The following is a 21,818-nucleotide window of genomic DNA, read 5'->3' as shown; positions in this document are numbered from 1 at the left end:
ATAAAGATTAAAGTGCTACATGCATATACTGTATATACGTCAAGCACAATATAAAAAAAACATAAGCAATACCTTTGCTGGCTGTCTCCAAGTCCACCAGCTACTTAACAATTTGTATCGAGAATAATTAACCCCCCTAAAAAAAGGAGAGATTGAAAAGGGATTGTCAAGTTCATATATGCCATTTCGCAGACACTTTAATCCAAAACAACTTTAGGTCATGCTTGCATACTTACATCCAAAGTGAATACAGTTGTAAATACATTTTCATGTATGGGTGGTCGTGTGAATCAAACCCTCAACCCTGGTGTTGCAAGCACCATGACCTACCAACTGAGAGCCATACATGACCAAGGAATTTTACAGACTAGCCCTAATGATAAAAAGTATGCACATAATGTTGCCAAACATTTCCCAGACTGAGCCATACTGTAGATATTCTAATACATGGCTCTGGCATTTCCCATTTCAGAAGTGTTTACATACACAAATGGGAACAGTGCATGTGTAACGGATGTGAAATGGCTAGCTAGTTAGCGGGTATGGACGAGGGGACGGACGTAAAGATAAACTGTTACACATGGAGATAATAAACTTGGAGTAAAGAGACAAACATGCAGAAGGGAGTGCAACGAACAAGGACTACAACACAGCACAGATATAAATAATGATGGACTACAATTACCACAATGTTGAGAGCGGAAGCCTCGACAAAGAGCTTTCCGGTGTGTGGTTACCAGGGATACCGATGAAAGCGACGTCGAAGTGCTGCAAAAAAATCTGGCTTGTGAATTTAGTTTATGAAGGAAACCCATAGTTATGAGATGAAATAAATTCTCAACTATGAATGTATCTTGCGCGGAGTTAGCTAGCTATATTCTAGAATAGTTTGTTTGTAAACTGTTTGACAACGGTGACTGAATCTCCAGCTAGCTAACGTTACTTCCATAAGCTAGCTAGCAAGTTGCTTGCGTTAGCTCTCTAACATCGCTAGCTGGCTAATGTTAGCCTTAGCAAGCAAATTCTAGTGAACGTGTGTTGGGTCACTTGGCAGCAACGATGTTTATTTATCTCAGTAAGAAGGTAGGCATACATTTAGCTGTCAGATAGTTTTGTTGATACGCGTGAAGCTTCCATAAGTCTCTCACTTGTTGCCTATCAAGACGAGAGCCGCATCAACATGTCATTATGATTAGGCTAATATTGTATTCATCACCATCATGCACACAGTCTCTTGCTTGCTTGAGCCAGCCATTTACTGCTTGCTAGCTAGCTAGTTGTGAGACCTGTAAACTAACGTTAGTCATACTGTGCATGTTACTAACTGGGACAGCAGGCACATTTTTCAGAGCCTGTTGGCATAAGCAATACAAGAAATGTCCCTTTTACCTACAACAGTAACAACCAGTTATAATCAATATGATCTAAATGCACAATCCTCTTCCCCTCTCAGATAGCTATCCCCAACAACATACGGCTGAAGTGTGTGTCATGGAACAAAGACCAAGGCTTTATAGCCTGTGGAGGGGATGAGGGTCTTCTCAAAGTCCTGAAGCTGGAGACACAGACAGGTGGACTGGCTTTCCAACACAAATTACCTCTTGTTGAGAACTCTTGTTAACTCTTGTTAAGTTGAGATTTGCTGAGAGTACCATCTGAGCTATGTTATGCAATGTTTCCAAACCCATTTGATTCAGATTAATTGTAGTTATTTAGCAGACACTTTTATCCAGAGTGACTTACAGGAGCAATTAGGTTTAGTGGCTCAACTCTCTTAACCGTGATGCTACCTGCCTCCCTAATTCCAAATGTTTGTGAAACTAGAGTAGCTAATTGTATGTGAAAAACAGTTTAAAACCAAAATCAGCTTGGCAACAGTAGACATATTCTGCCAGCAGTATTATGTCAATTAGAAAGTAGGATGGTGAGTTTCTATCTGAGCTTTACCCCAGTGTGTTACCTAAAGGGCTCAGACTTTTCTGTTTCCATTGGCACTCATGTCTCACGGGACCATGGCCACGGCGGACTTGCTCTGACTTGGGGCTAAGGCCTGGCCACCGGTACTTTTCAGCTGGCATTTACAGAACAATGGCTAACTGTGGACTTGTAACACCTTGTCACAAAGCAACTGTCTTGATGATGCAGAGGCTGTTGATTCTGCTCACCCCAAGTCTCTAGTGTCACACTCCCGATGGAAACACAATTACACTAGAGCCTACATTAACATAAAACACTGGTGTGGGGTACGTCTTAGGTGGAAGTGCAGTATAATGGTGTCAGGGACCTATTTGCTCGGGCTTCTCTGTATTAGGCTACTTTAGAGCTATGATATGATTCAAGAAGCTTGTGATGTTGACAGGCTTATTTAACTCACTATAGGCTAGATAATCAAATCAAATGTTATTGGTCACATACACGTGTTTAGCAGATGTTATTGTGGGTGTAGCGAAATGCTTGTGCTTCTAGTTCCGACAGTGCAGTAATATCTAACAATTTCACGACAAATACCTAATGCACACACATCTAAGTAAAGGAATGGAATTAAGAATATATAAATATATGGATTGGATATATAAATATATGGACGAGATTGGCTTGGTTTAGGCTTGAGCATTTCAAATCATGCAAAAATTGGCACTTTTTGTATCCAGAGAAAAAAAAAAACTTAAGGAATAATGACTTAGTGTTAGGAATTACTGTACTAGTATCCTATAAAGAAATTAGGAGTGTCCTATATATGTAAGTAGCCTAAACAATAGTGTTGCCGCTGTAATTGTAAAAACACACACAAAAAAAACATGACCTCTTGTTCTCTTTGGCGCTGTGAACTTTCAACAGACGATGCCAAACTCAAAGGACTTGCAGCACCCAGCAATTTGTCAATGAATCAGACACTTGAAGGCCACAGTGGTAAGTAAAGTGCTATTATGCCTCTTTCTGGGAGCCAGTGAGACCTCTGAACTCTGTTTGTTGTTTGGTATGACACAGGTGCAGTCCAGGTTGTGACGTGGAATGAGCAGTACCAGAAGCTTACCACGAGTGACCAGAATGGTCTCATTATTGTGTGGATGCTCTACAAAGGTAGGCTACACTGTATAGTCACATGTACTGATAATAATGTATGTGGGGGGGGTTGGTAAAACACAGGATCCATCAGGATGCCTGTGGTCAGAAAGACTGTAGGCGTATTACACTTGAAGGATATGTCAAGTCAGAGAAACACTTCAGCCATCTTGAAGCGTTGTCCATTTCTGTTGACTATTTAATGTATGACATAATGATATGGTGTGGGACTATGTGATGATTATAATGATATGGTGTGTGACTGTGATGATTATAATGATATGGTGTGGGACTAGGTGATGATTATAATGATATGGTGTGGGACTAGGTGATGATTATAATGATATGGTGTGGGACTAGGTGATGATTATAATGATATGGTGTGTGACTATGTGATGATTATAATGATATGGTGTGGGACTAGGTGATGATTATAATGATATGGTGTGTGACTATGTGATGATTATAATGATATGGTGTGTGACTATGTGATGATTATAATTATATGGTGTGGGACTAGGTGATGATTATAATGATATGGTGTGGGACTATGTGATGATTATAATGATATGGTGTGGGACTATGTGATGATTATAATGATATGGTGTGGGACTATGTGATGATTATAATGATATGGTGTGGGACTATGTGATGATTATAATGATATGGTGTGGGACTATGTGATGATTATAATGATATGGTGTGGGACTATGTGATGATTATAATGATATGGTGTGGGACTAGGTGATGATTATAATGATATGGTGTGTGACTATGTGATGATTATAATGATATGGTGTGTGAATAGGTGATGATTATAATTATATGGTGTGGGACTAGGTGATGATTATAATGATATGGTGTGGGACTATGTGATGATTATAATGATATGGTGTGTGAATAGGCTGCTGGTACGAGGAGATGATTAACAACAGGAACAAGTCCGTGGTGAGGAGCATGAGTTGGAATGCAGATGGCCAGAAGATTTGTATTGTTTACGAGGACGGGGCAGTCATTGTTGGATCTGTAGATGGTAAGTGCTCCTCTCTTTAACACGTCTGTCTGGACAGTTTGGTTCGTTTTCCCGAACAGAGATTAAGCCTAGTCTTGGGCTAAGAAACACTTCCAAAAGAGGATGCCCTAAGAATTGTTTTTCTAATTCATTCACTGGGTCCATCGGGTTATTTCAGTTTTTAACAGTCAGAACAAGTTGTCATTGCATTGCTATTGATTTCTCACACCCGTTGTATAGTGTAATGGTAATGAGAAAAGCATCATGACGAATATGCCACGTGGTTGTTTTATAATGGATGTGTTTTTTGTCTTTTTAGGTAACCGAATCTGGGGGAAGGAGCTCAAGGGAATTCAGCTCGCTCACGTGGCCTGGTCGCCAGATAGCAAGATCCTCCTTTTTGGGATGGCCAATGGGGAAATCCACATCTACGACAATCAGGGAAACTTCATTGTAAGTCTGGTAGCCTTTGAAAAAGATAGCAACACCCCAAAAGTAACAATGGATCGCACTTTTTGTACACTTAGTAAAGGTGCACGTTTCAATTGTTTTAGAGTGTTTAATGCAACTCCACCTCTGAAGAGTGGATAACTTAGTTCTAGGAGACTTTGAGATAATCATTATGTTGCAGATGAAGATGACTGTCAGCTGTCTGCATAACGTGACTGGAGCCATCAGTATCGCAGGGATCCACTGGTACGCAGGGTCAGAGGGCTACGTGGAGCCAGACTGCCCCTGCCTGGCCATCTGCTTCGATAACGGACGGTGTCAGGTCATGCGATACGAGAGTGATGAAAGTGAGTGAATTCATTCAGAACTTTTGTGAAACAGCACACTTAAAAATATATGGCAAATAGAAATCAAACTGGATGGAACATCAGAAAAAGATGGGTGAGGTTGAGGGTAGAGGAAGGACGAAATAGAACTATTGTAAAATGGGTTGTGTTCATAAAATGTATATAGTATGTATAAGCTGGAAGTAGAAGCCTGGGTGTTGTTGTTCATTCGTTTGTTCCAATTAGTAGAAGGGTGGTTAAGTTTGTGGAAAATATAATAAATAAGTTTAAAAAAGATATATGTATGTGTGTATGTACAGTTGAAGTCGGAAGTTTACATACACTTAGGTTGGAGTCATTAAAACTCGTTTTTCAACCACTCCACAAATTTCTTGTTAACAAACGATAGTTTTGGCAAGTCGGTTATGACATCTACTTTGTGCATGACACAAGTAATTTTTACAACAATTGTTTACAGACAGATTATTTCACTTCTAATTCACTGTATCACAATTCCAGTGGGTCAGAAGTTTACATACACTAAGTTGACTGTGCCTTTAAACAGCTTGGAAAATTCCAGAAAATGATGTCATGGCTTTAGAAGCTTCTGATAGGCTAATTGACATAATTTGAGTCAATTGGAGGTGTACCTGTGGATGTATTTCAAGGCCTACCTTCAAACTCTGCCTCTTTGCTTGACATCATGAGAAAATCAAAAGAAATCAGCCAAGACCTCAGAAAAATTGTAGACCTCCACAAGTCTGGTTCATCCTTGGGAGAAATTTCCAAATGCCTGAAGGTACCACGTTCATCTGTACAAACAATGGTCCATGGGACCACGCAGCCGTCATACCGCTCAGGAAGGAGACGCGTTCTGTCTCCTAGAGATGAACGTACTTTGGTGCGAAAAGTGAAAATCAATCCCAGAACAACAGCAAAGGACCTTGTGAAGATGCTGGAGGAAACGGGTACAAAAGTATCTATATCTACAGTAAATCGAGTCCTATATCGACATAACCTGAAAGGCCGCACAGCAAGGAAAAAGCCACTGCTCCAAAACCGCCATAAAAAAGCCAGACAATGCTTTCCACATGCACATGGGGACAAATATCGTACATATTTGAGAAATGTCCTCTGGTCTGATGAAACAAAAATACAACTGTTTGGCCATAATGACCATCGTTATGTTTGTAGGAAAAGGGGGGAGGCTTGCAAGCCGAAGAACACCATCCCAACCGTGAAGCACGGGGGTGGCAGCATCATGTTGTGGGAGTGCTTTGCTGCAGGAGGGACTGGTGCACTTCACAAAATAGATGGCATCATGAGAAAGGAAAAGTATGTGAATATATTGAAGCAACATCTCAAGACATCAGTCAGGAAGTTAAAGCTTGATCGCAAATGGCTCTTCCAAATGGACAATGACCCCAAGCATACTTCCAAAGCTGTGGCAAAATGGCTTAAGGACAACAAAGTCAAGGTATTGGAGTGGCCATCACAAAGCCCTGACCTCAATCCTTTAGAAAATTTGTCGGCAGAACTGAAAAAGCGTGTGCGAGCAAGGAGGCCTAAAAACCTGACTTGGTTACACCAGCTCTGTCAGGAGCAATGGGCGAAAATTCACTCGACTTTTTGTGGGAAGCTTGTCGCAGGCTACCCGAAACGTTTGACCCGAGTAAAAAAATTTAAAGGCAATGATACCAAATACGAATTGAATGTATGTAAACTTCTGACCCATTGGGAATGTGATGAAAGAAATAAAAGCTAAAATAAATCATTCTCTCTACAGTTGTGGCCAAAAGATTTGAGAATGACACAAATATTAATTTCCACAAAGTTTGCTGCTTCAGTGTCTTTAGATATTTTTGTCAGATGTTACTATGGAATACTGAAGTATAATTACAAGCATTTCATAAGTGTCAAAGGCTTTTATTGACAATTACATGAAGTTGATGCAAAGAGTCAATATTTGCAGTGTTGACCCTTCTTTTTCAAGACCTCTGCAATCCGCCCTGGCATGCTGTCAATTAACTTCTGGGACACATCCTGACTGATGGCAGCCCATTCTTGCATAATCAATGCTTGGAGTTTGTCAGAATTTGTGTTTTTTTGTTTGTCCACCCGCTTCTTGAGGATTGACCACAAGTTCTCAATGGGATTAAGGTCTGAGGAGTTTCCTGGCCATGGACCCAAAATATCGATGTTTTGTTCCCCGAGCCACTTAGTTATCACTTTTGCCTTATGGCAAGGTGCTCCATCATGCTGGAAAAGGCATTGTTCGTCACCAAACTGTTCCTGGATGATTGGGAGAAGTTGCTCTCGGGGGATGTGTTGGTATTATTCTTTATTCATGGCTGTGTTCTTAGGCAAAATTGTGAGTGAGTCCACTCCCTTGGCTGAGAAGCAACCCCACACATGAATGGTCTCAGGATGCTTTACTGTTGGCATGACACAGGACTGATGGTAGCGCTCAGCTTGTCTTCTCCGGACAAGCTTTTTTCCGGATGCCCCAAACAATCTGAAAGGGGATTCATCAGAGAAAATGACTGTACCCCAGTCCTCAGCAGTCCAATCCCTGTACCTTTTGCAGATTATCAGTCTGTCCCTGATGTTTTTCCTGGAGAGAAGTGGCTTCTTTGCTGCCCTTCTTGACACCAGGCCATCCCCTAAAAGTCTTTGCCTCACTGTGCGTGCAGATGCACTCACACCTGCCTGCTGCCATTCCTGAGCAAGCTCTGTACTGGTGGTGCCCCGATCCCGCAGCTGAATCAACTTTAGGAGACGGTCCTGGAGCTTGCTGGACTTTCTTGGGCGCCCTGAAGCCTTCTTCACAACAATTGATCCGCTCTCCTTGAAGTTCTTGATGATCCGATAAATGGTTGATTTAGGTGCAATCTTACTGGCAGCAATATCCTTGCCTGTGAAGACTTTTGTGCAAAGCAATGATGACGGCATGTGTTTCCTTGCGAGTAACCATGGTTGACAGAGGATGAACAATGATTCCAAGCACCACCCTCCTCTTGAAGCTTCCATTCTGTTATTCGAACTCAATCAGCATGACAGAGGGATCTCCAGCAGCATGACAGAGGGATCTCCAGCCTTGTCCTCGTCAACACTCACACCTGTGTTAACGAGAGAATCACTGACATGGTGTCTGTTGGTCCTTTTGTGGCAGGGCTGAAATGCAGTGGAAATGTTTTTTTGGGGGATTCAGTTCATTTGGATGGCATAGAGCGACTTTGCAATTAATTGTAATTCATCTGATCACTCTTCATAACATTCTAGAGTATATGCAAATTGCCATCATACAAACTGAGGCAGCAGACTTAGAAAATTAATATTTGTGTCGTTCTCAAAACTTTTGGCCACGACTGTACTATTATTCTGACATTTCACATTCTTCAAATAAAGTGGTGATCCTAACTGACATAAGACAGGGAATTCTTACTGTGATTTAATATCAGGTATTGAGAAAAACGGAGTTTAAGTGTATTGGCTAAGGTGTATGTAAACTTCCGATTTCAACTGTATGTATATAAACTGAGCAGAAAAATAAACGTCCACTCACTGTCAACTGTGTTTATTTTCAGCTAACTTAACATGTCTACATATTTGTTTGAATATAACAAGATTCAACAACTGAGACATGAACTGAACAAGTTCCACAGACATGTGACTAACAGAAATGGAATAATGTGTCCCTGAACAAAGGGGGGTCAAAATCCAAAGTAACAGTCAGTATCTGGTGTGGCCACCAGCTGCATTAAGTACTGCAGTGTATCTCCTCCTCATGGACTGCACCAGATTTGCTGTGAGATGTTACCCCACTCTTCCACCAAGGCACCTGCAAGTTCCCAGACATTTCTGGGGGGACTGGCCCTAGCCCTCACTCTCCGATCCAACAGGTCCCTGACGTGCTCAATGGGATTGAGATCCGGGCTCTTCGCTGGCCATGGCAGAACACTGACATTCCTTCACGCACAGAACGAGCAGTAAATCACGCACAGAACGAGCAGTATGGCTGGTGGCATTGTCATGCTGGAGGGTCATGTCAGGATGAGCCTGCAGGAAGTGTACCACATGAGGGAGGAGGATGTCTTCCCTGTAACGCACAGCATTGAGATTGCCTGCAATAACAACAAGCTCAGTCCGATGATGTTGTGACACACCAGACCATGACGGACCCTCCACCTCCAAATCGATCCCGCTCTAGAGTACAGGCCTCGGTGTAACACTCATTCCTTCCCGCATAAACGCGAATCCGACCATCACCCCTGGTGAGACAAAACCGCGACTCGTCAGTGGAGAGCACTTTTTGCCAGTCTTGTCTGGTCCAGCGACGGTGGGTTTGTGCCCATAGGCGACGTTGTTGCCGGTGATGTCTGGTGAGGACCTGCCTTACAACAGGCCTACAAGCCCTCAGTCAAGCCTCTCTCAGCCTATTGCAGACAGTCTGAGCACTGATGGAGGGATTGTTCGTTCCTGGTATAACTCGGGCAGTTGTTGTTGCCATCCTGTACCTGTCCCGCAGGTGTGATGTTCGGATGTACCGATCCTGTGCAGGTGTTGTTACACGTGGTCTGCCACTGCGAGGACGATCAGCTGTCCGTCCTGTCTCCATGTAGCACTGTCTTAGGCGTCTCACAGTACGGACATTGCAATTTATTGCCCTGGCCACATCTGCAGTCCTCATGCCTCCTTGCAGCATGTCTAAGGCATGTTCACGCAGATGAGCAGGGACCCTGTGCATCTTTCTTTTGGTGTTTTTCAGAGTCGGTAGAAAGGCCTCTTTATGGTCCTAAGTTTTCATAACTGTGACCTTAATTGCCTACAGTCTGTGTTAGTGTCTTAACGACCTTTCCACAGGTGCATGTTCATTAATTGTTTATGGTTCATTGAACAAGCATGGGAAACAGTGTTTAAACACTTTACAATGAAGATCTGTGAAGTTATTTGGATTTTTACAAATTATTTTTGAAAGACAGGGTCCTGAAAAAGGGATGTTCCTTTTTTTGTTGAGTTTATATACAGTGCATTCGGAAGGTTTTCAGACCACTTGACCTTTTCCACATTTTGTTATGTTACAGTCGAAAATGGATTCAATAGTTTTTCCCCCTCATCAATCTACACACAATACTTCATAATGACAAAGCAAAAACAGGTTTTTAGAATTTTTTGAAAATGTATTAAAAATAAAAACTAGAATATGACATGTACATAAGTATTCAGACCCATTACTCAGTACTTTTTTGAAGCACCTTTGGCAGCGATTGCATCTTCAAGTTTTCTTGGGTATGACGTTACATGCTTGGCACACCTGTATTTGGGGATTCACACATTCTTCTCTGCAGATCCTCTCAAGCTCTGTCAGGTGGGGAGCGTCGCAGCACAGCTATTTTCAGGTCTCTCCAGAGTTGTTTGATCGGGTTCAAGTCCGGGCTCTGGCTGGGCCACTCAAGGACATTCAGTGTGCTTAGGGTCATTGTCCTGTTGGAAGGTGAACCTTTGCCCCAGTCTGAGGTCCTGAGCAGGTTTTCATCAAGGATCTCTCTGTATTTTGCTCTGTTTATCTTTCCCTCTATCCTGACTAGTCTTCCAGTCCCTGCCGCTGAAAAACATCTCCACAGCATGATGGGGTAACTTAGAAATGTCCTTGTTTTTTGAAGAAAAACAATTTTTTGTCAAATTCATCAGATATACAGTGTAGACATTGTTAATGTTGTAAATGACTATTGTAGCTGGAAATGGCAGATTTTTTAATGGAATATCTACATAGGCGTACAGAGGCCCATTATCAGCAACCATCACTCCTGTGTTCCAATGGCACGTTGTGTTAGCTAATCCAAGTTTATCATTTAAAAGGCTAATTGATCATTAGAAAACCCTTTTGCAATTATGTGAGCACAGCTGAAAACTGTTGTGCTGATTAAAGAAGCAATAAAACTGGCCTTCTTTAGACTAGTTGAGTATCTGGAGCATCAGCATATGTGGGTTTGATTACAGGCTCAAAATGGCCAGAAACAGCGAAAAAGATTAAGATGGGCAAAAGAACACAGCCACTGAACTCTGCCTAGAAGGCCAGCATCCCGGAGTCGCCTCTTCACTGTTGGCGTTGAGTGGTGTTTTGTAAGTACAGACATATCTCAACATCAACTGTTCAGTGGAGACTGCATGAATCAGGCCTTCATGGTCAAATTTCTGCAAAGAAACCACTACTAAAGGACACCAATAAGAAGAAGAGACTTGCTTCGGCCAAGAAACACGAGCAATGGACATTATACTGGTGGAAATCTGTCCTTTGGTCTGTTGAGTCCAACTGTTGAGATTTTCGGTTCCAACCGACATGTCTTTGTGAGATACAGAGTAGGTGAATGGATGATCTTCGCATGTGTGGTTTCCACAGTGAAGCATGGAGGAGGTGTGATGGTGTGGGATACTCCATCCCATCTGGTTTGCGCTTAGTGTTTCAAGCAGACCACCATAGTCCCTGTGCCCAAGAACGCCAAGGTAACCTGTCTAAATCGCCCTGTAGTACTCACATCTATAGCCATGAAATGCTTTGAAAGGCTGGTCATGGCTCACATCAACACCATCATCCCAGACACCCTGGATCCACTCCAATTCGCATAACGCCCCAACATAACACTATCTCTATTGCACTCCACACTGCCTTCTCCCACCTGGATAAGAGGAACATCTATGTGAGAATGCTGTTCATTGACTACAGTTCAGTTCAACACCATAGTGCCCTCCAAGCTTATCATAAAGCTCAGGACCCTGGGACTAAATACCTACCTCTGCAACTGGATCCTGCACTTCCTGATGGGCCGCCCCCAGGTGGTAAGGGTAAGCAACGACACATCCGCCACGCTGACCCTCAACACGGGGGCCCATTAGGGGTGTGTGCTTAGTCCCCTCCTGTACTCCCTGTTCACCCTAAACTGCATGTATAAGCGAATATGTACGACCCCAACACCATCATTAAGTTCACTGATGACATGACGGTGGTAGGCCTGATCCCTGACGACGATGAGACAGCCAATAGGGAGGAGGTCAGTAGTACATGGCAGTGTGGTGCCAGGACAACAACCTCTCCCTCAACGTCAGCAAGACAAAGGAGCTGATCGTGGACTGCAGTAAACGGCGTGCCGAGCACGCCCCCATCCACATCGACGAAGCCGTAGTAGAGCGATTTTGAGAACTTTTAAGTTCCACATCATTAAGGAATTAACATGGTCTACACACACCAACACAGTCGTGAAGAAGGCACGACAATGCCTCTTCCCCCTCAGGAGGCTGAAAAGATGGGGTGGAATGGGGAGTTAGAAAGGGGTGTGGGGGTGTGGAATGGGGAGCGAGTGGAATGGGGGGGTGGAATGGGGACCGAGCGGAATGGGGGGGTTGTGGAATGGGGAGTTAGAAAGGGGTGAGCGGAATGGGGAGGGAGCGGAATGGGGAGCGAGCGGAATGGGAAGCGGAATGCGGCTGGAGAAAATGGGGCTTTGTGGAGATTGCACAATCCTAAATGTTAAATGTCTGCTGTAATGTCTTATTGCCAAATTATGCCAGAACCTCAAGGTCTAAACAGTAAAAGAGATATTTACATGTTTTCATTTGAACATCATTCCAATCAGTTTTGCCTGCTGGGTGGAAACCCCTGGCTAAGTTGGTTACATTTGAGTAAGTTTGGGGTAATATCGTGATAATGACAATGAAGGTCCTTGCTCTACCGCCAATTCCTCTTCCCGTGTAACCCTTTCTCCTGTCCATCTCCAGGCCCAGTGTTCATAGACACACTGATGAACGTGGCCAGTATCCAGTGGAACCAGTGTGGCAGCGTGCTGGCTGTGGCAGGCTCCCTGAGGGGCATGGAGAAGGAGGTCAACGTGGTGCAGTTCTACACCCCATTCGGAGAGGTGAGAGAGCCAGGACATCCCAGACGACCTACCTCTCATAGCATAGCTTTCAGATGTTCCCTGTCAATGTGGAAAGTTGCAGGCAAACATGACTTGTTTTTTAGTTTCAGTCAACCGGCTTTCTGAGTTAGACTGAATAATACTAACCGAAATAAATGAAGTTTGTGTAAATAAAAAGTTATTTAATAAGTTGTATGGATACAAAGTTGTGGCAGATCGCCATTGATGTCAAAAGGATTTTATGTGACTCCAGTTGCATAGATCTCCAGTTAGGATTCGGGCCCCAACAGAGTACACAATATTGTCATTAGGCTATATGGCATTTGACCAAAGCAATTTTTACTCCCTTTTGCATAGCATTTGCGAACTTTGAAGGTACCTGGCAAGCAGATGACAGAGGTTGCTTGGGAAGGGGGAGGACTGAGGATTGGACTGGCTGTGGACTCCTACATTTACTTTGCCAACATAAGGCCTGATTACAAGGTAAAACAACCATCTGGGGGAATAATCGTCTCCGCTTGAAGGGGTAACGGGGTTTCTTGTATTTTTGTTAAATTCTCTGTGTTTAAAAACTGTTAACACAAGCTGTTTGTAAATGGAGATTAATATGAAATGAAAATGATTTTAGTGTGAGAGGTAAGCCATTTAGGGCCTCATAAAATCTGCGATGCGGAGAATGCAGACGGAATCACGGAATACAGACATTGAAACAGAATTCACCAGTTAAACCGTTTGATGCTTAGAACATAGTGTGGCTGTTTAAAACATTTATTAAACTTATTGCAACATTTTATTTAAGTTTCTCATAATACATGAACAGAATGCATCAGTGATTTAGTATTTGATACAATTGAGGAAGCAACGAACATGCCATGAGAATGTGTTTGCGGTTCGCTCTCGTAGCCCTCATACTGCTATCTAACGATAATGTCTTCTGGTAGATGGAAAGGCTTTCATGAAAACCTTCTCAATTAAATGTTAACTAAAAAAAAAAAGCCTTCATGTCGGAATCATATCATGATTATTTGCATCAATCCGGTTGGCATTTACAGGAACACCTCTAGCCAAACACAACAGTCTACACACAGAATGATAGAGAAACGCCCACACCACACAGACAGAAATGGGAAATATTGCTGGAAATGAATTGGCAAATATTGTATTAGGTTTTGCTTTTTAAGCCAATAGTTGCTAACCAGGGGTGGGATAATGTCAATGTTGTGTTGATTAGTTAGTAGCTGAGAGCTTGCGGGATTTGTTGATTTGTTGTTTGCGGTGGAACAAATGAAAATTGCATGTAGTTTCAGAATTGTTTGGGGAGCTACTCATAGGTGGTCTGCGAGCTGCTTGTAGCTATCGACCTGTTAGAGACCCCAACAAAATGAACACTAGCAGAGATGACACAGCTCTGTTGTAGCAGTACTTACTGTACCTACTGTAGTATTTGATTAAAAATGCTTTCATTCTGTCCAGTAGCAGTGCATGGGTACAATCACTGGGGAAACCAAGCCATATTGCAACCTGTGTTGTGATAATTGTGTTGTTTGTTCTATAACCCGTTCGTTAATTTTTATTTTTTTACCTTTATTTAACTAGGCAAGTCAGTTAAGAACAAATTCTTATTTTCAATGACGGCCTAGGAACAGTGGGTTAACTGCCTTGTTCAGTGGCAGAACTCGGCCTCATTGTATATCACGGTGGCGTATTGGGGCGGCAGGGTAGCGCGTTGGATTGTCAGCTCTGGGATTTGAACTTGCAACCTTTCGGTTACTAGTCCAACGCACTAACCACTAGGCCACCCTGCCGCGATATACATTATGATATACACTGCTCAAAAAAATAAAGGGAACACTTAAACAACACAATGTAACTCCAAGTCAATCACACTTCTGTGAAATCAAACTGTCCACTTAGGAAGCAACACTGATTGACAATAAATTTCACATGCTGTTGTGCAAATGGAATAGACAACAGGTGGAAATTATAGGCAATTAGCAAGACACCCCCAATAAAGGAGTGATTCTGCAGGTGGTGACCACAGACCACTTCTCAGTTCCTATGCTTCCTGGCTGATGTTTTGGTCACTTTTGAATGCTGGCGGTGCTCTCACTCTAGTGGTTGCATGAGACAGAGTCTACAACCCACACAAGTGGCTCAGGTAGTGCAGTTCATCCATGATGGCACATCAATGCGAGCTGTGGCAAGAAGGTTTGCTTTGTCTGTCAGCGTAGTGTCCAGAGCATGGAGGCACTACCAGGAGACAGGCCAGTACATCAGGAGACGTGGAGGAGGTCGTAGGAGGGCAACAACCCAGCAGCAGGACCGCTACCTCCACCTTTGTGCAAGGAGTAGCACTGCCAGAGCCCTGCAAAATGACCTCCAGCAGGCCACAAATGTGCATGTGTCTGCTCAAATGGTCAGAAACAGACTCCATGAGGGTGGTACGTCCACAGGTGGGGGTTGTGCTTACAGCCCAACACCGTGCAGTACATTTGGCATTTGCCAGAGAACACCAAGATTGGCAAATTCGCCACTGGCGCCCTGTGCTCTTCACAGATGAAAGCAGGTTCACACTGAGCACATGAGCACATATGACAGAGTCTGGAGACGCCGTGGAGAACGTTCTGCTGCCTGCAACATTCTCCAGCATGACCGGTTTGGCGGTGGGTCAGTCATGGTGTGGTGTGGCATTTCTTTGTGGGGCCGCACAGCCCTCCATGTGCTCGCCAGAGGTAGCCTGACTGCCATTAGGTACCGAGATGAGATCCTCAGAGCCCTTGTGAGACCATATGCTGACACATGCACATTTGTGGCCTGCTGGAGGTCATTTTGCAGGGCCCTGGCAGTGCTACTCCTTGCACAAAGGCGGAGGTAGCGGTCCTGCTGCTGGGTTGTTGCCCTCCTACGGCCTCCTCCGCGTCTCCTGATGTACTGGCCTGTCTCCTGGTAGCGCCTCCATGCTCTGGACACTACGCTGACAGACACAGCAAACCTTCTCGCCACAGCTCGCATTGATGTGCCATCCTGGATGAGCTGCACTACCTGAGCCACTTGTGTGGGTTGTAGACTCCGTCTCATGCTACCACTAGAGTGAAAGCACCGCCAGCATTCAAAAGTGACCAAAACATCAGCCAGGATGCATAGGAACTGAGAAGTGGTCTGTGGTCACCACCTGCAGAACCATTCCTTTATTGGGGGTGTCTTGCTAATTGCCTATAATTTCCACCTTTTGCCTATTCCATTTGTACAACAGCATGTGAAATTTATTGTCAATCAGTGTTGCTTCCTAAGTGGACAGTTTGATTTCACAGAAGTGTGATTGACTTGGAGTTACATTGTGTTGTTTAAGTGTTCCCTTTATTTTTTTGAGCAGTGTACAATGAGGCAGAGACAACAAAAAGACAACAGTTACACAGCGGCAGAATAAATTCAACCACACATACATTTGTTTCATCACAAAACCGGAGAGTCCGGTCCACAAAGCAACTATAGCATGTAACAAACAGTTGCATGACCTGCAGCATGGGCAAGCAAGTGAACGTTTCTGTTAAATCAGTTAAACAACTGATTTACAACCCCAGAGAGTTATTGCAAGTCAGCACAAAGACAACAGGAGCACTACCTCCAGCACCGTTTCAACTTCAAACATTATTACATTTTTTTAATCCTTTATTTAACCTTTATTTAACTAGGCAAGTCAGTTAAGAACAAATTCTTATTTACAATGAAGGCCTACCGGGGAACAGTGGGTTAACTACCTTGTTCAGTGGCAGAAAGACAGATTTTTACCCTATCAGTTCGGTTACTGGCCCAATGCTATAACCACTAGGCTACCTGTTGCCCCAGGTTAAAGAGTGACTGCCTTTAAAAAGCAATGAATCCCTTTGAAAATGGGCTATGTGGCATCGATATGAGTCAGGAAAAAGTAATTCTAGTTGACTACAAAGTGTAAATAGGATAATTTAGGTCATAAAGTCAGTCTCGTCTAAACTCAGTAGTACACGCTTTTACTTTTTGTTGTGATAGGCTCCCTGGATAATATGCCTACTAGCCTAGCTTCCTTGCATGGGCAACAATGAACCAGCTAATTTAGCTAGCTAGTTAACGTGAGTCTACTAGGCTACATATTGAACTTCAATCGTCTCAGGCCAGTGGCACAATATATTAATTTATAGTTAGATCAGAATCACCTTTATAATCATTGGCCTGTATGGAGAATGAAGTCCAAATCCCCGTCTCCGTACATGGCTTAGGAAAGGGACCATTTAGCTAGCTAGCTACTGCAGAACATCAACACAAGCACACCAGAAACAATTACGTTTTGCTTTTGATGTGATTTGGTTGGTGTAGTGGTTAAATTGTCCAATACAATTGTCCCAATACAATTTCCGTTCTGAACCTTTAGCCACAATGGAGAGTGGTGAAATGTTTGTCTTGACGCAGACGTATCCAATATCCAGAGTTGGATTCAAGTTTAAAATAATAATACATCTATTGGTTGTTCTTCTGGATACAAAACATTTATAGAATTCTACCAAAACAAATTCTTATCATTAAACTAAAGAAACAAACAGCATGGTAAACATGATCTTGTATGGTGAAAAGACTGTGCTGCCATTCCAGTCACTTCCAGTAGGCCTTGGAGCAGGTATGCCTTTTAACTGTATTCTCTATTGGCCTGAAGAGGGGATCAATGGCAAACATACACACATACAACAGGAATGCATCATGAATTGGAAACATGCAAATATACAATATGATCTATTTGGCTCCTACAGTTGGTGTGACTCCAAATCCAAAATGGCCTCCCTCGGGGGTGTTTTGCATCACCAGGCTAACCACAGTTGAGCTATTTATTTATTTATTTCAATGTCAAGGGAGGTCAAATGCTCGCTGGCATCAATCAAATTTGACGACGGCAACATGTCATAATCTTTTTTGTCCAGACAGCATCAGATACATGGTCTACACATACTGAGACAGAGAGGTGCTGTTTCCCTGTCCAGACAGCATCAGATACATGGTCTACACATACTGAGACAGAGAGGTGCTGTTTCCCTGTCCAGACAGCATCAGATATATGGTCTACACATACTGAGACAGAGAGGTGCTGTTTCCCTGTCCAGACAGCATCAGATATATGGTCTACACATACTGAGACAGAGAGGTGCTGTTTCCCTGTCCAGACAGCATCAGATACATGGTCTACACATACTGAGACAGAGAGGTGCTGTTTCACTGTCCAGACAGCATCAGATACATGGTCTACACATACTGAGACAGAGAGGTGCTGTTTCACTGTCCAGACAGCATCAGATACATGGTCTACACATACTGAGACAGAGAGGTGCTGTTTCACTGTCCAGACAGCATCAGATACATGGTCTACACATACTGAGACAGAGAGGTGCTGTTTCACTGTCCAGACAGCATCAGATACATGGTCTACACATACTGAGACAGAGAGGTGCTGTTTCACTGTCCAGACAGCATCAGATACATGGTCTACACATACTGAGACAGAGAGCTGCTGTTTCACTGTCCAGACAGCATCAGATACATGGTCTACACATACTGAGACAGAGAGGTGCTGTTTCACTGTCCAGACAGCATCAGATACATGGTCTACACATACTGAGACAGAGAGGTGCTGTTTCACTGTCCAGACAGCATCAGATATATGGTCTACACATACTGAGACAGAGAGCTGCTGTTTCACTGTCCAGACAGCATCAGATACATGGTCTACACATACTGAGACAGAGAGGTGCTGTTTCACTGTCCAGACAGCATCAGATACATGGTCTACACATACTGAGACAGAGAGGTGCTGTTTCACTGTCCAGACAGCATCAGATACATGGTCTACACATACTGAGACAGAGAGGTGCTGTTTCACTATCCAGACAGCATCAGGTACATGGTCTACACATACTGAGACAGAGAGGTGCTGTGTTACTGTCCAGACAGCATCAGATACATGGTCTACACATACTGAGACAGAGAGGTGCTGTGTTACTGTCCAGACAGCATCAGATACATAGTCTACACATACTGAGACAGAGAGGTGCTGTTTCCCTGTCCAGACAGCATCAGATACATGGTCTACACATACTGAGACAGAGAGGTGCTGTTTCCCTGTCCAGACAGCATCAGATACATGGTCTACACATACTGAGACAGAGAGGTGCTGTTTCACTGTCCAGACAGCATCAGATACATGGTCTACACATACTGAGACAGAGAGGTGCTGTTTCCCTGTCCAGACAGCATCAGATACATGGTCTACACATACTGAGACAGAGAGCTGCTGTTTCACTGTCCAGACAGCATCAGATACATGGTCTACACATACTGAGACAGAGAGGTGCTGTTTCACTGTCCAGACAGCATCAGATACATGGTCTACACATACTGAGACAGAGAGGTGCTGTTTCACTGTCCAGACAGCATCAGATACATGGTCTACACATACTGAGACAGAGAGGTGCTGTTTCCCTGTCCAGACAGCATCAGATACATGGTCTACACATACTGAGACAGAGAGCTGCTGTTTCACTGTCCAGACAGCATCAGATACATGGTCTACACATACTGAGACAGAGAGGTGCTGTTTCACTGTCCAGACAGCATCAGATACATAGTCTACACATACTGAGACAGAGAGGTGCTGTTTCACTGTCCAGACAGCATCAGATACATGGTCTACACATACTGAGACAGAGAGGTGCTGTTTCACTGTCCAGACAGCATCAGATACATGGTCTACACATACTGAGACAGAGAGGTGCTGTTTCACTGTCCAGACAGCATCAGATACATGGTCTACACATACTGAGACAGAGAGGTGCTGTTTCACTGTCCAGACAGCATCAGATACATGGTCTACACATACTGAGACAGAGAGGTGCTGTTTCACTGTCCAGACAGCATCAGATACATGGTCTACACATACTGAGACAGAGAGGTGCTGTTTCACTGTCCAGACAGCATCAGATACATGGTCTACACATACTGAGACAGAGAGGTGCTGTTTCCCTGTCCAGACAGCATCAGATACATGGTCTACACATACTGAGACAGAGAGGTGCTGTTTCCCTGTCCAGACAGCATCAGATACATGGTCTACACATACTGAGACAGAGATGTGCTGTTTCCCTGTCCAGACAGCATCAGATACATGGTCTACACATACTGAGACAGAGAGGTGCTGTTTCCCTGTCCAGACAGCATCAGATACATGGTCTACACATACTGAGACAGAGAGGTGCTGTTTCCCTGTCCAGACAGCATCAGATACATGGTCTACACATACTGAGACAGAGAGGTGCTGTTTCCCTGTCCAGACAGCATCAGATACATGGTCTACACATACTGAGACAGAGAGGTGCTGTTTCCCTCTCTTGAATGATTTCTACAGCGAGATACTGTAGATTCAGCGAAATCATGAAAATAATGAAAACACAGAAAGACGAAAGATCATTTAAAAAATAAATATATATTTGTTTTATTGGACAAGTGTTTGGGGAAAGCCTGGCTTCCATTGGCATTCATGAATACACACCACTGATTTACTCTCTATCTCATCTCTTTCTGTCTCTTTCTCTCTCTCAACAGTGGGGCTACTGCTCCAACACAGTGGTGTATGCCTACACCAAGCCTGACCGGATGGAGTACTGTGTGGTGTTCTGGGACACCAAGAACAACGAGAAGTTTGTCAAGTACGTCAAGAGCCTCATGTCCATCACCACGTCCGGAGACTTCTGCATCCTGGCCACCAAGGCAGATGACACACACCCACAGGTACATACACTGGTACACACACTAGTACTGGTACACACACACACACACACACACACACACACACACACACACACACACACACACACACACACACACACACACACACACACACACACACACACACACACACACACACACACACACACACACACACACACACACACACACACACACACACACACACATCCAGGTACACACACATCCAGGTACACACACTGGTACACACACATCCAGGTACACACACTGGTACACACACTGTCTGGTACACACACTGGTACTGGTACACACACACATCCACAGGTACACACACTGTCTGACACACACACACACACACAGGCAGGCAGGCACATACACAGGTACACACTGGTACAGGGCTCCCGAGTGGCACAGCGGTCTAAGGCACTGCATCTCAGTGCTAGAGGCGTCACTACAGACACCCTGTTTCGAATCCAGGCTGTATCACAACAAGCCGTGATTGGGAGTCCCATAAGGCGGCGCACAATTGGCCCAGCGTCGTCTGGGTTTGGCCGGTGTAGGCCGTCATTGTAAATAAGAATTTGTTCTCAACGGACTTGCCTAGTTAAATAAAAGTTACACATACACATGTACACACACAGACCTGGTACACACACTGACACAGGCAGAAGGACCGGCAGCCTCGCCGGGTCGCCAAGCACTGACTACAACTATGTCGAATGGAATCAAGACTACATTTTCAAAGGGAGTAGTTGTTGATATAGGAGAGGCCTAATACTTTACTTGAATGACACGTCATATTGAACTTGGCTTGACCAAACATCCACATTTATGTTCAAAGCATCACACTGTTTAACAGTTCCAAGTAAAGTGTTACTCAAATGTGACAAGCAGTAAGAGAAAGTAGAACTTGGAAGTACTGTAAGAAACAACTTTGTAGCTTGATCAGTCTCATGTCAGTATCTCTCTGCGTGTCATGCCTTCTCTTGTTTTCAAATTCATTGCCACAAAGGAGGATGCTGACGTAGAGTCGGGAAATAATGCCATGGTAATGTACACCCTCTGAATATGACCCTGGATGGTAAAATACACCCTCTGAATATGACTGTATGTCAATGTACACCCTCTGAATATGACCCTGTGTGGTAATGTACACCTTCTATGGTAATGTACACCCTCTGAATATGACCCTGTGTGGTAATGTACACCTTCTATGGTAATATACACCCTCTGAATATGACCCTGTGTGGTAATGTGCACCTTCTATGGTAATGT

At 43.7% G+C, this 21,818-nt stretch overlaps 1 protein-coding gene across 3 annotated transcripts in view; it reads left to right on the top strand.

The window, feature by feature from the left end:
* The first annotated feature begins 708 nt into the window (after positions 1-708).
* wdr35 (WD repeat domain 35) overlaps positions 709-21,818 on the top strand; it is a 52,200-nt gene continuing 31,090 nt past the window's right edge. The window contains exons 1-11 of one of the 3 annotated variants that reach the window (XM_055862630.1): positions 709-1,083; positions 1,454-1,571; positions 2,839-2,910; positions 2,989-3,081; positions 3,968-4,096; positions 4,395-4,528; positions 4,707-4,872; positions 12,625-12,764; positions 13,122-13,247; positions 20,382-20,567; positions 21,559-21,591. In XM_055862630.1, coding sequence (XP_055718605.1) covers positions 1,060-1,083; positions 1,454-1,571; positions 2,839-2,910; positions 2,989-3,081; positions 3,968-4,096; positions 4,395-4,528; positions 4,707-4,872; positions 12,625-12,764; positions 13,122-13,247; positions 20,382-20,567; positions 21,559-21,591 — 1,221 coding nt within the window. In that variant the 5' untranslated portion in view covers positions 709-1,059. Of the gene's footprint in view, positions 1,084-1,453; positions 1,572-2,838; positions 2,911-2,988; positions 3,082-3,967; positions 4,097-4,394; positions 4,529-4,706; positions 4,873-12,624; positions 12,765-13,121; positions 13,248-20,381; positions 20,568-21,555; positions 21,592-21,818 lie in introns of all 3 variants that reach the window. The other 2 variants (XM_055862629.1, XM_055862631.1) reach the window with 2 other exon arrangements.

This window comes from Salvelinus fontinalis, chromosome 15 (assembly GCF_029448725.1).
Source record: "Salvelinus fontinalis isolate EN_2023a chromosome 15, ASM2944872v1, whole genome shotgun sequence".
NCBI classification, from domain to species: Eukaryota; Metazoa; Chordata; class Actinopteri; order Salmoniformes; family Salmonidae; genus Salvelinus; species Salvelinus fontinalis.
The sequence above is the reverse complement of the archived record's forward strand: the minus strand, read 5'-3'. Positions and strand labels throughout refer to the sequence as shown.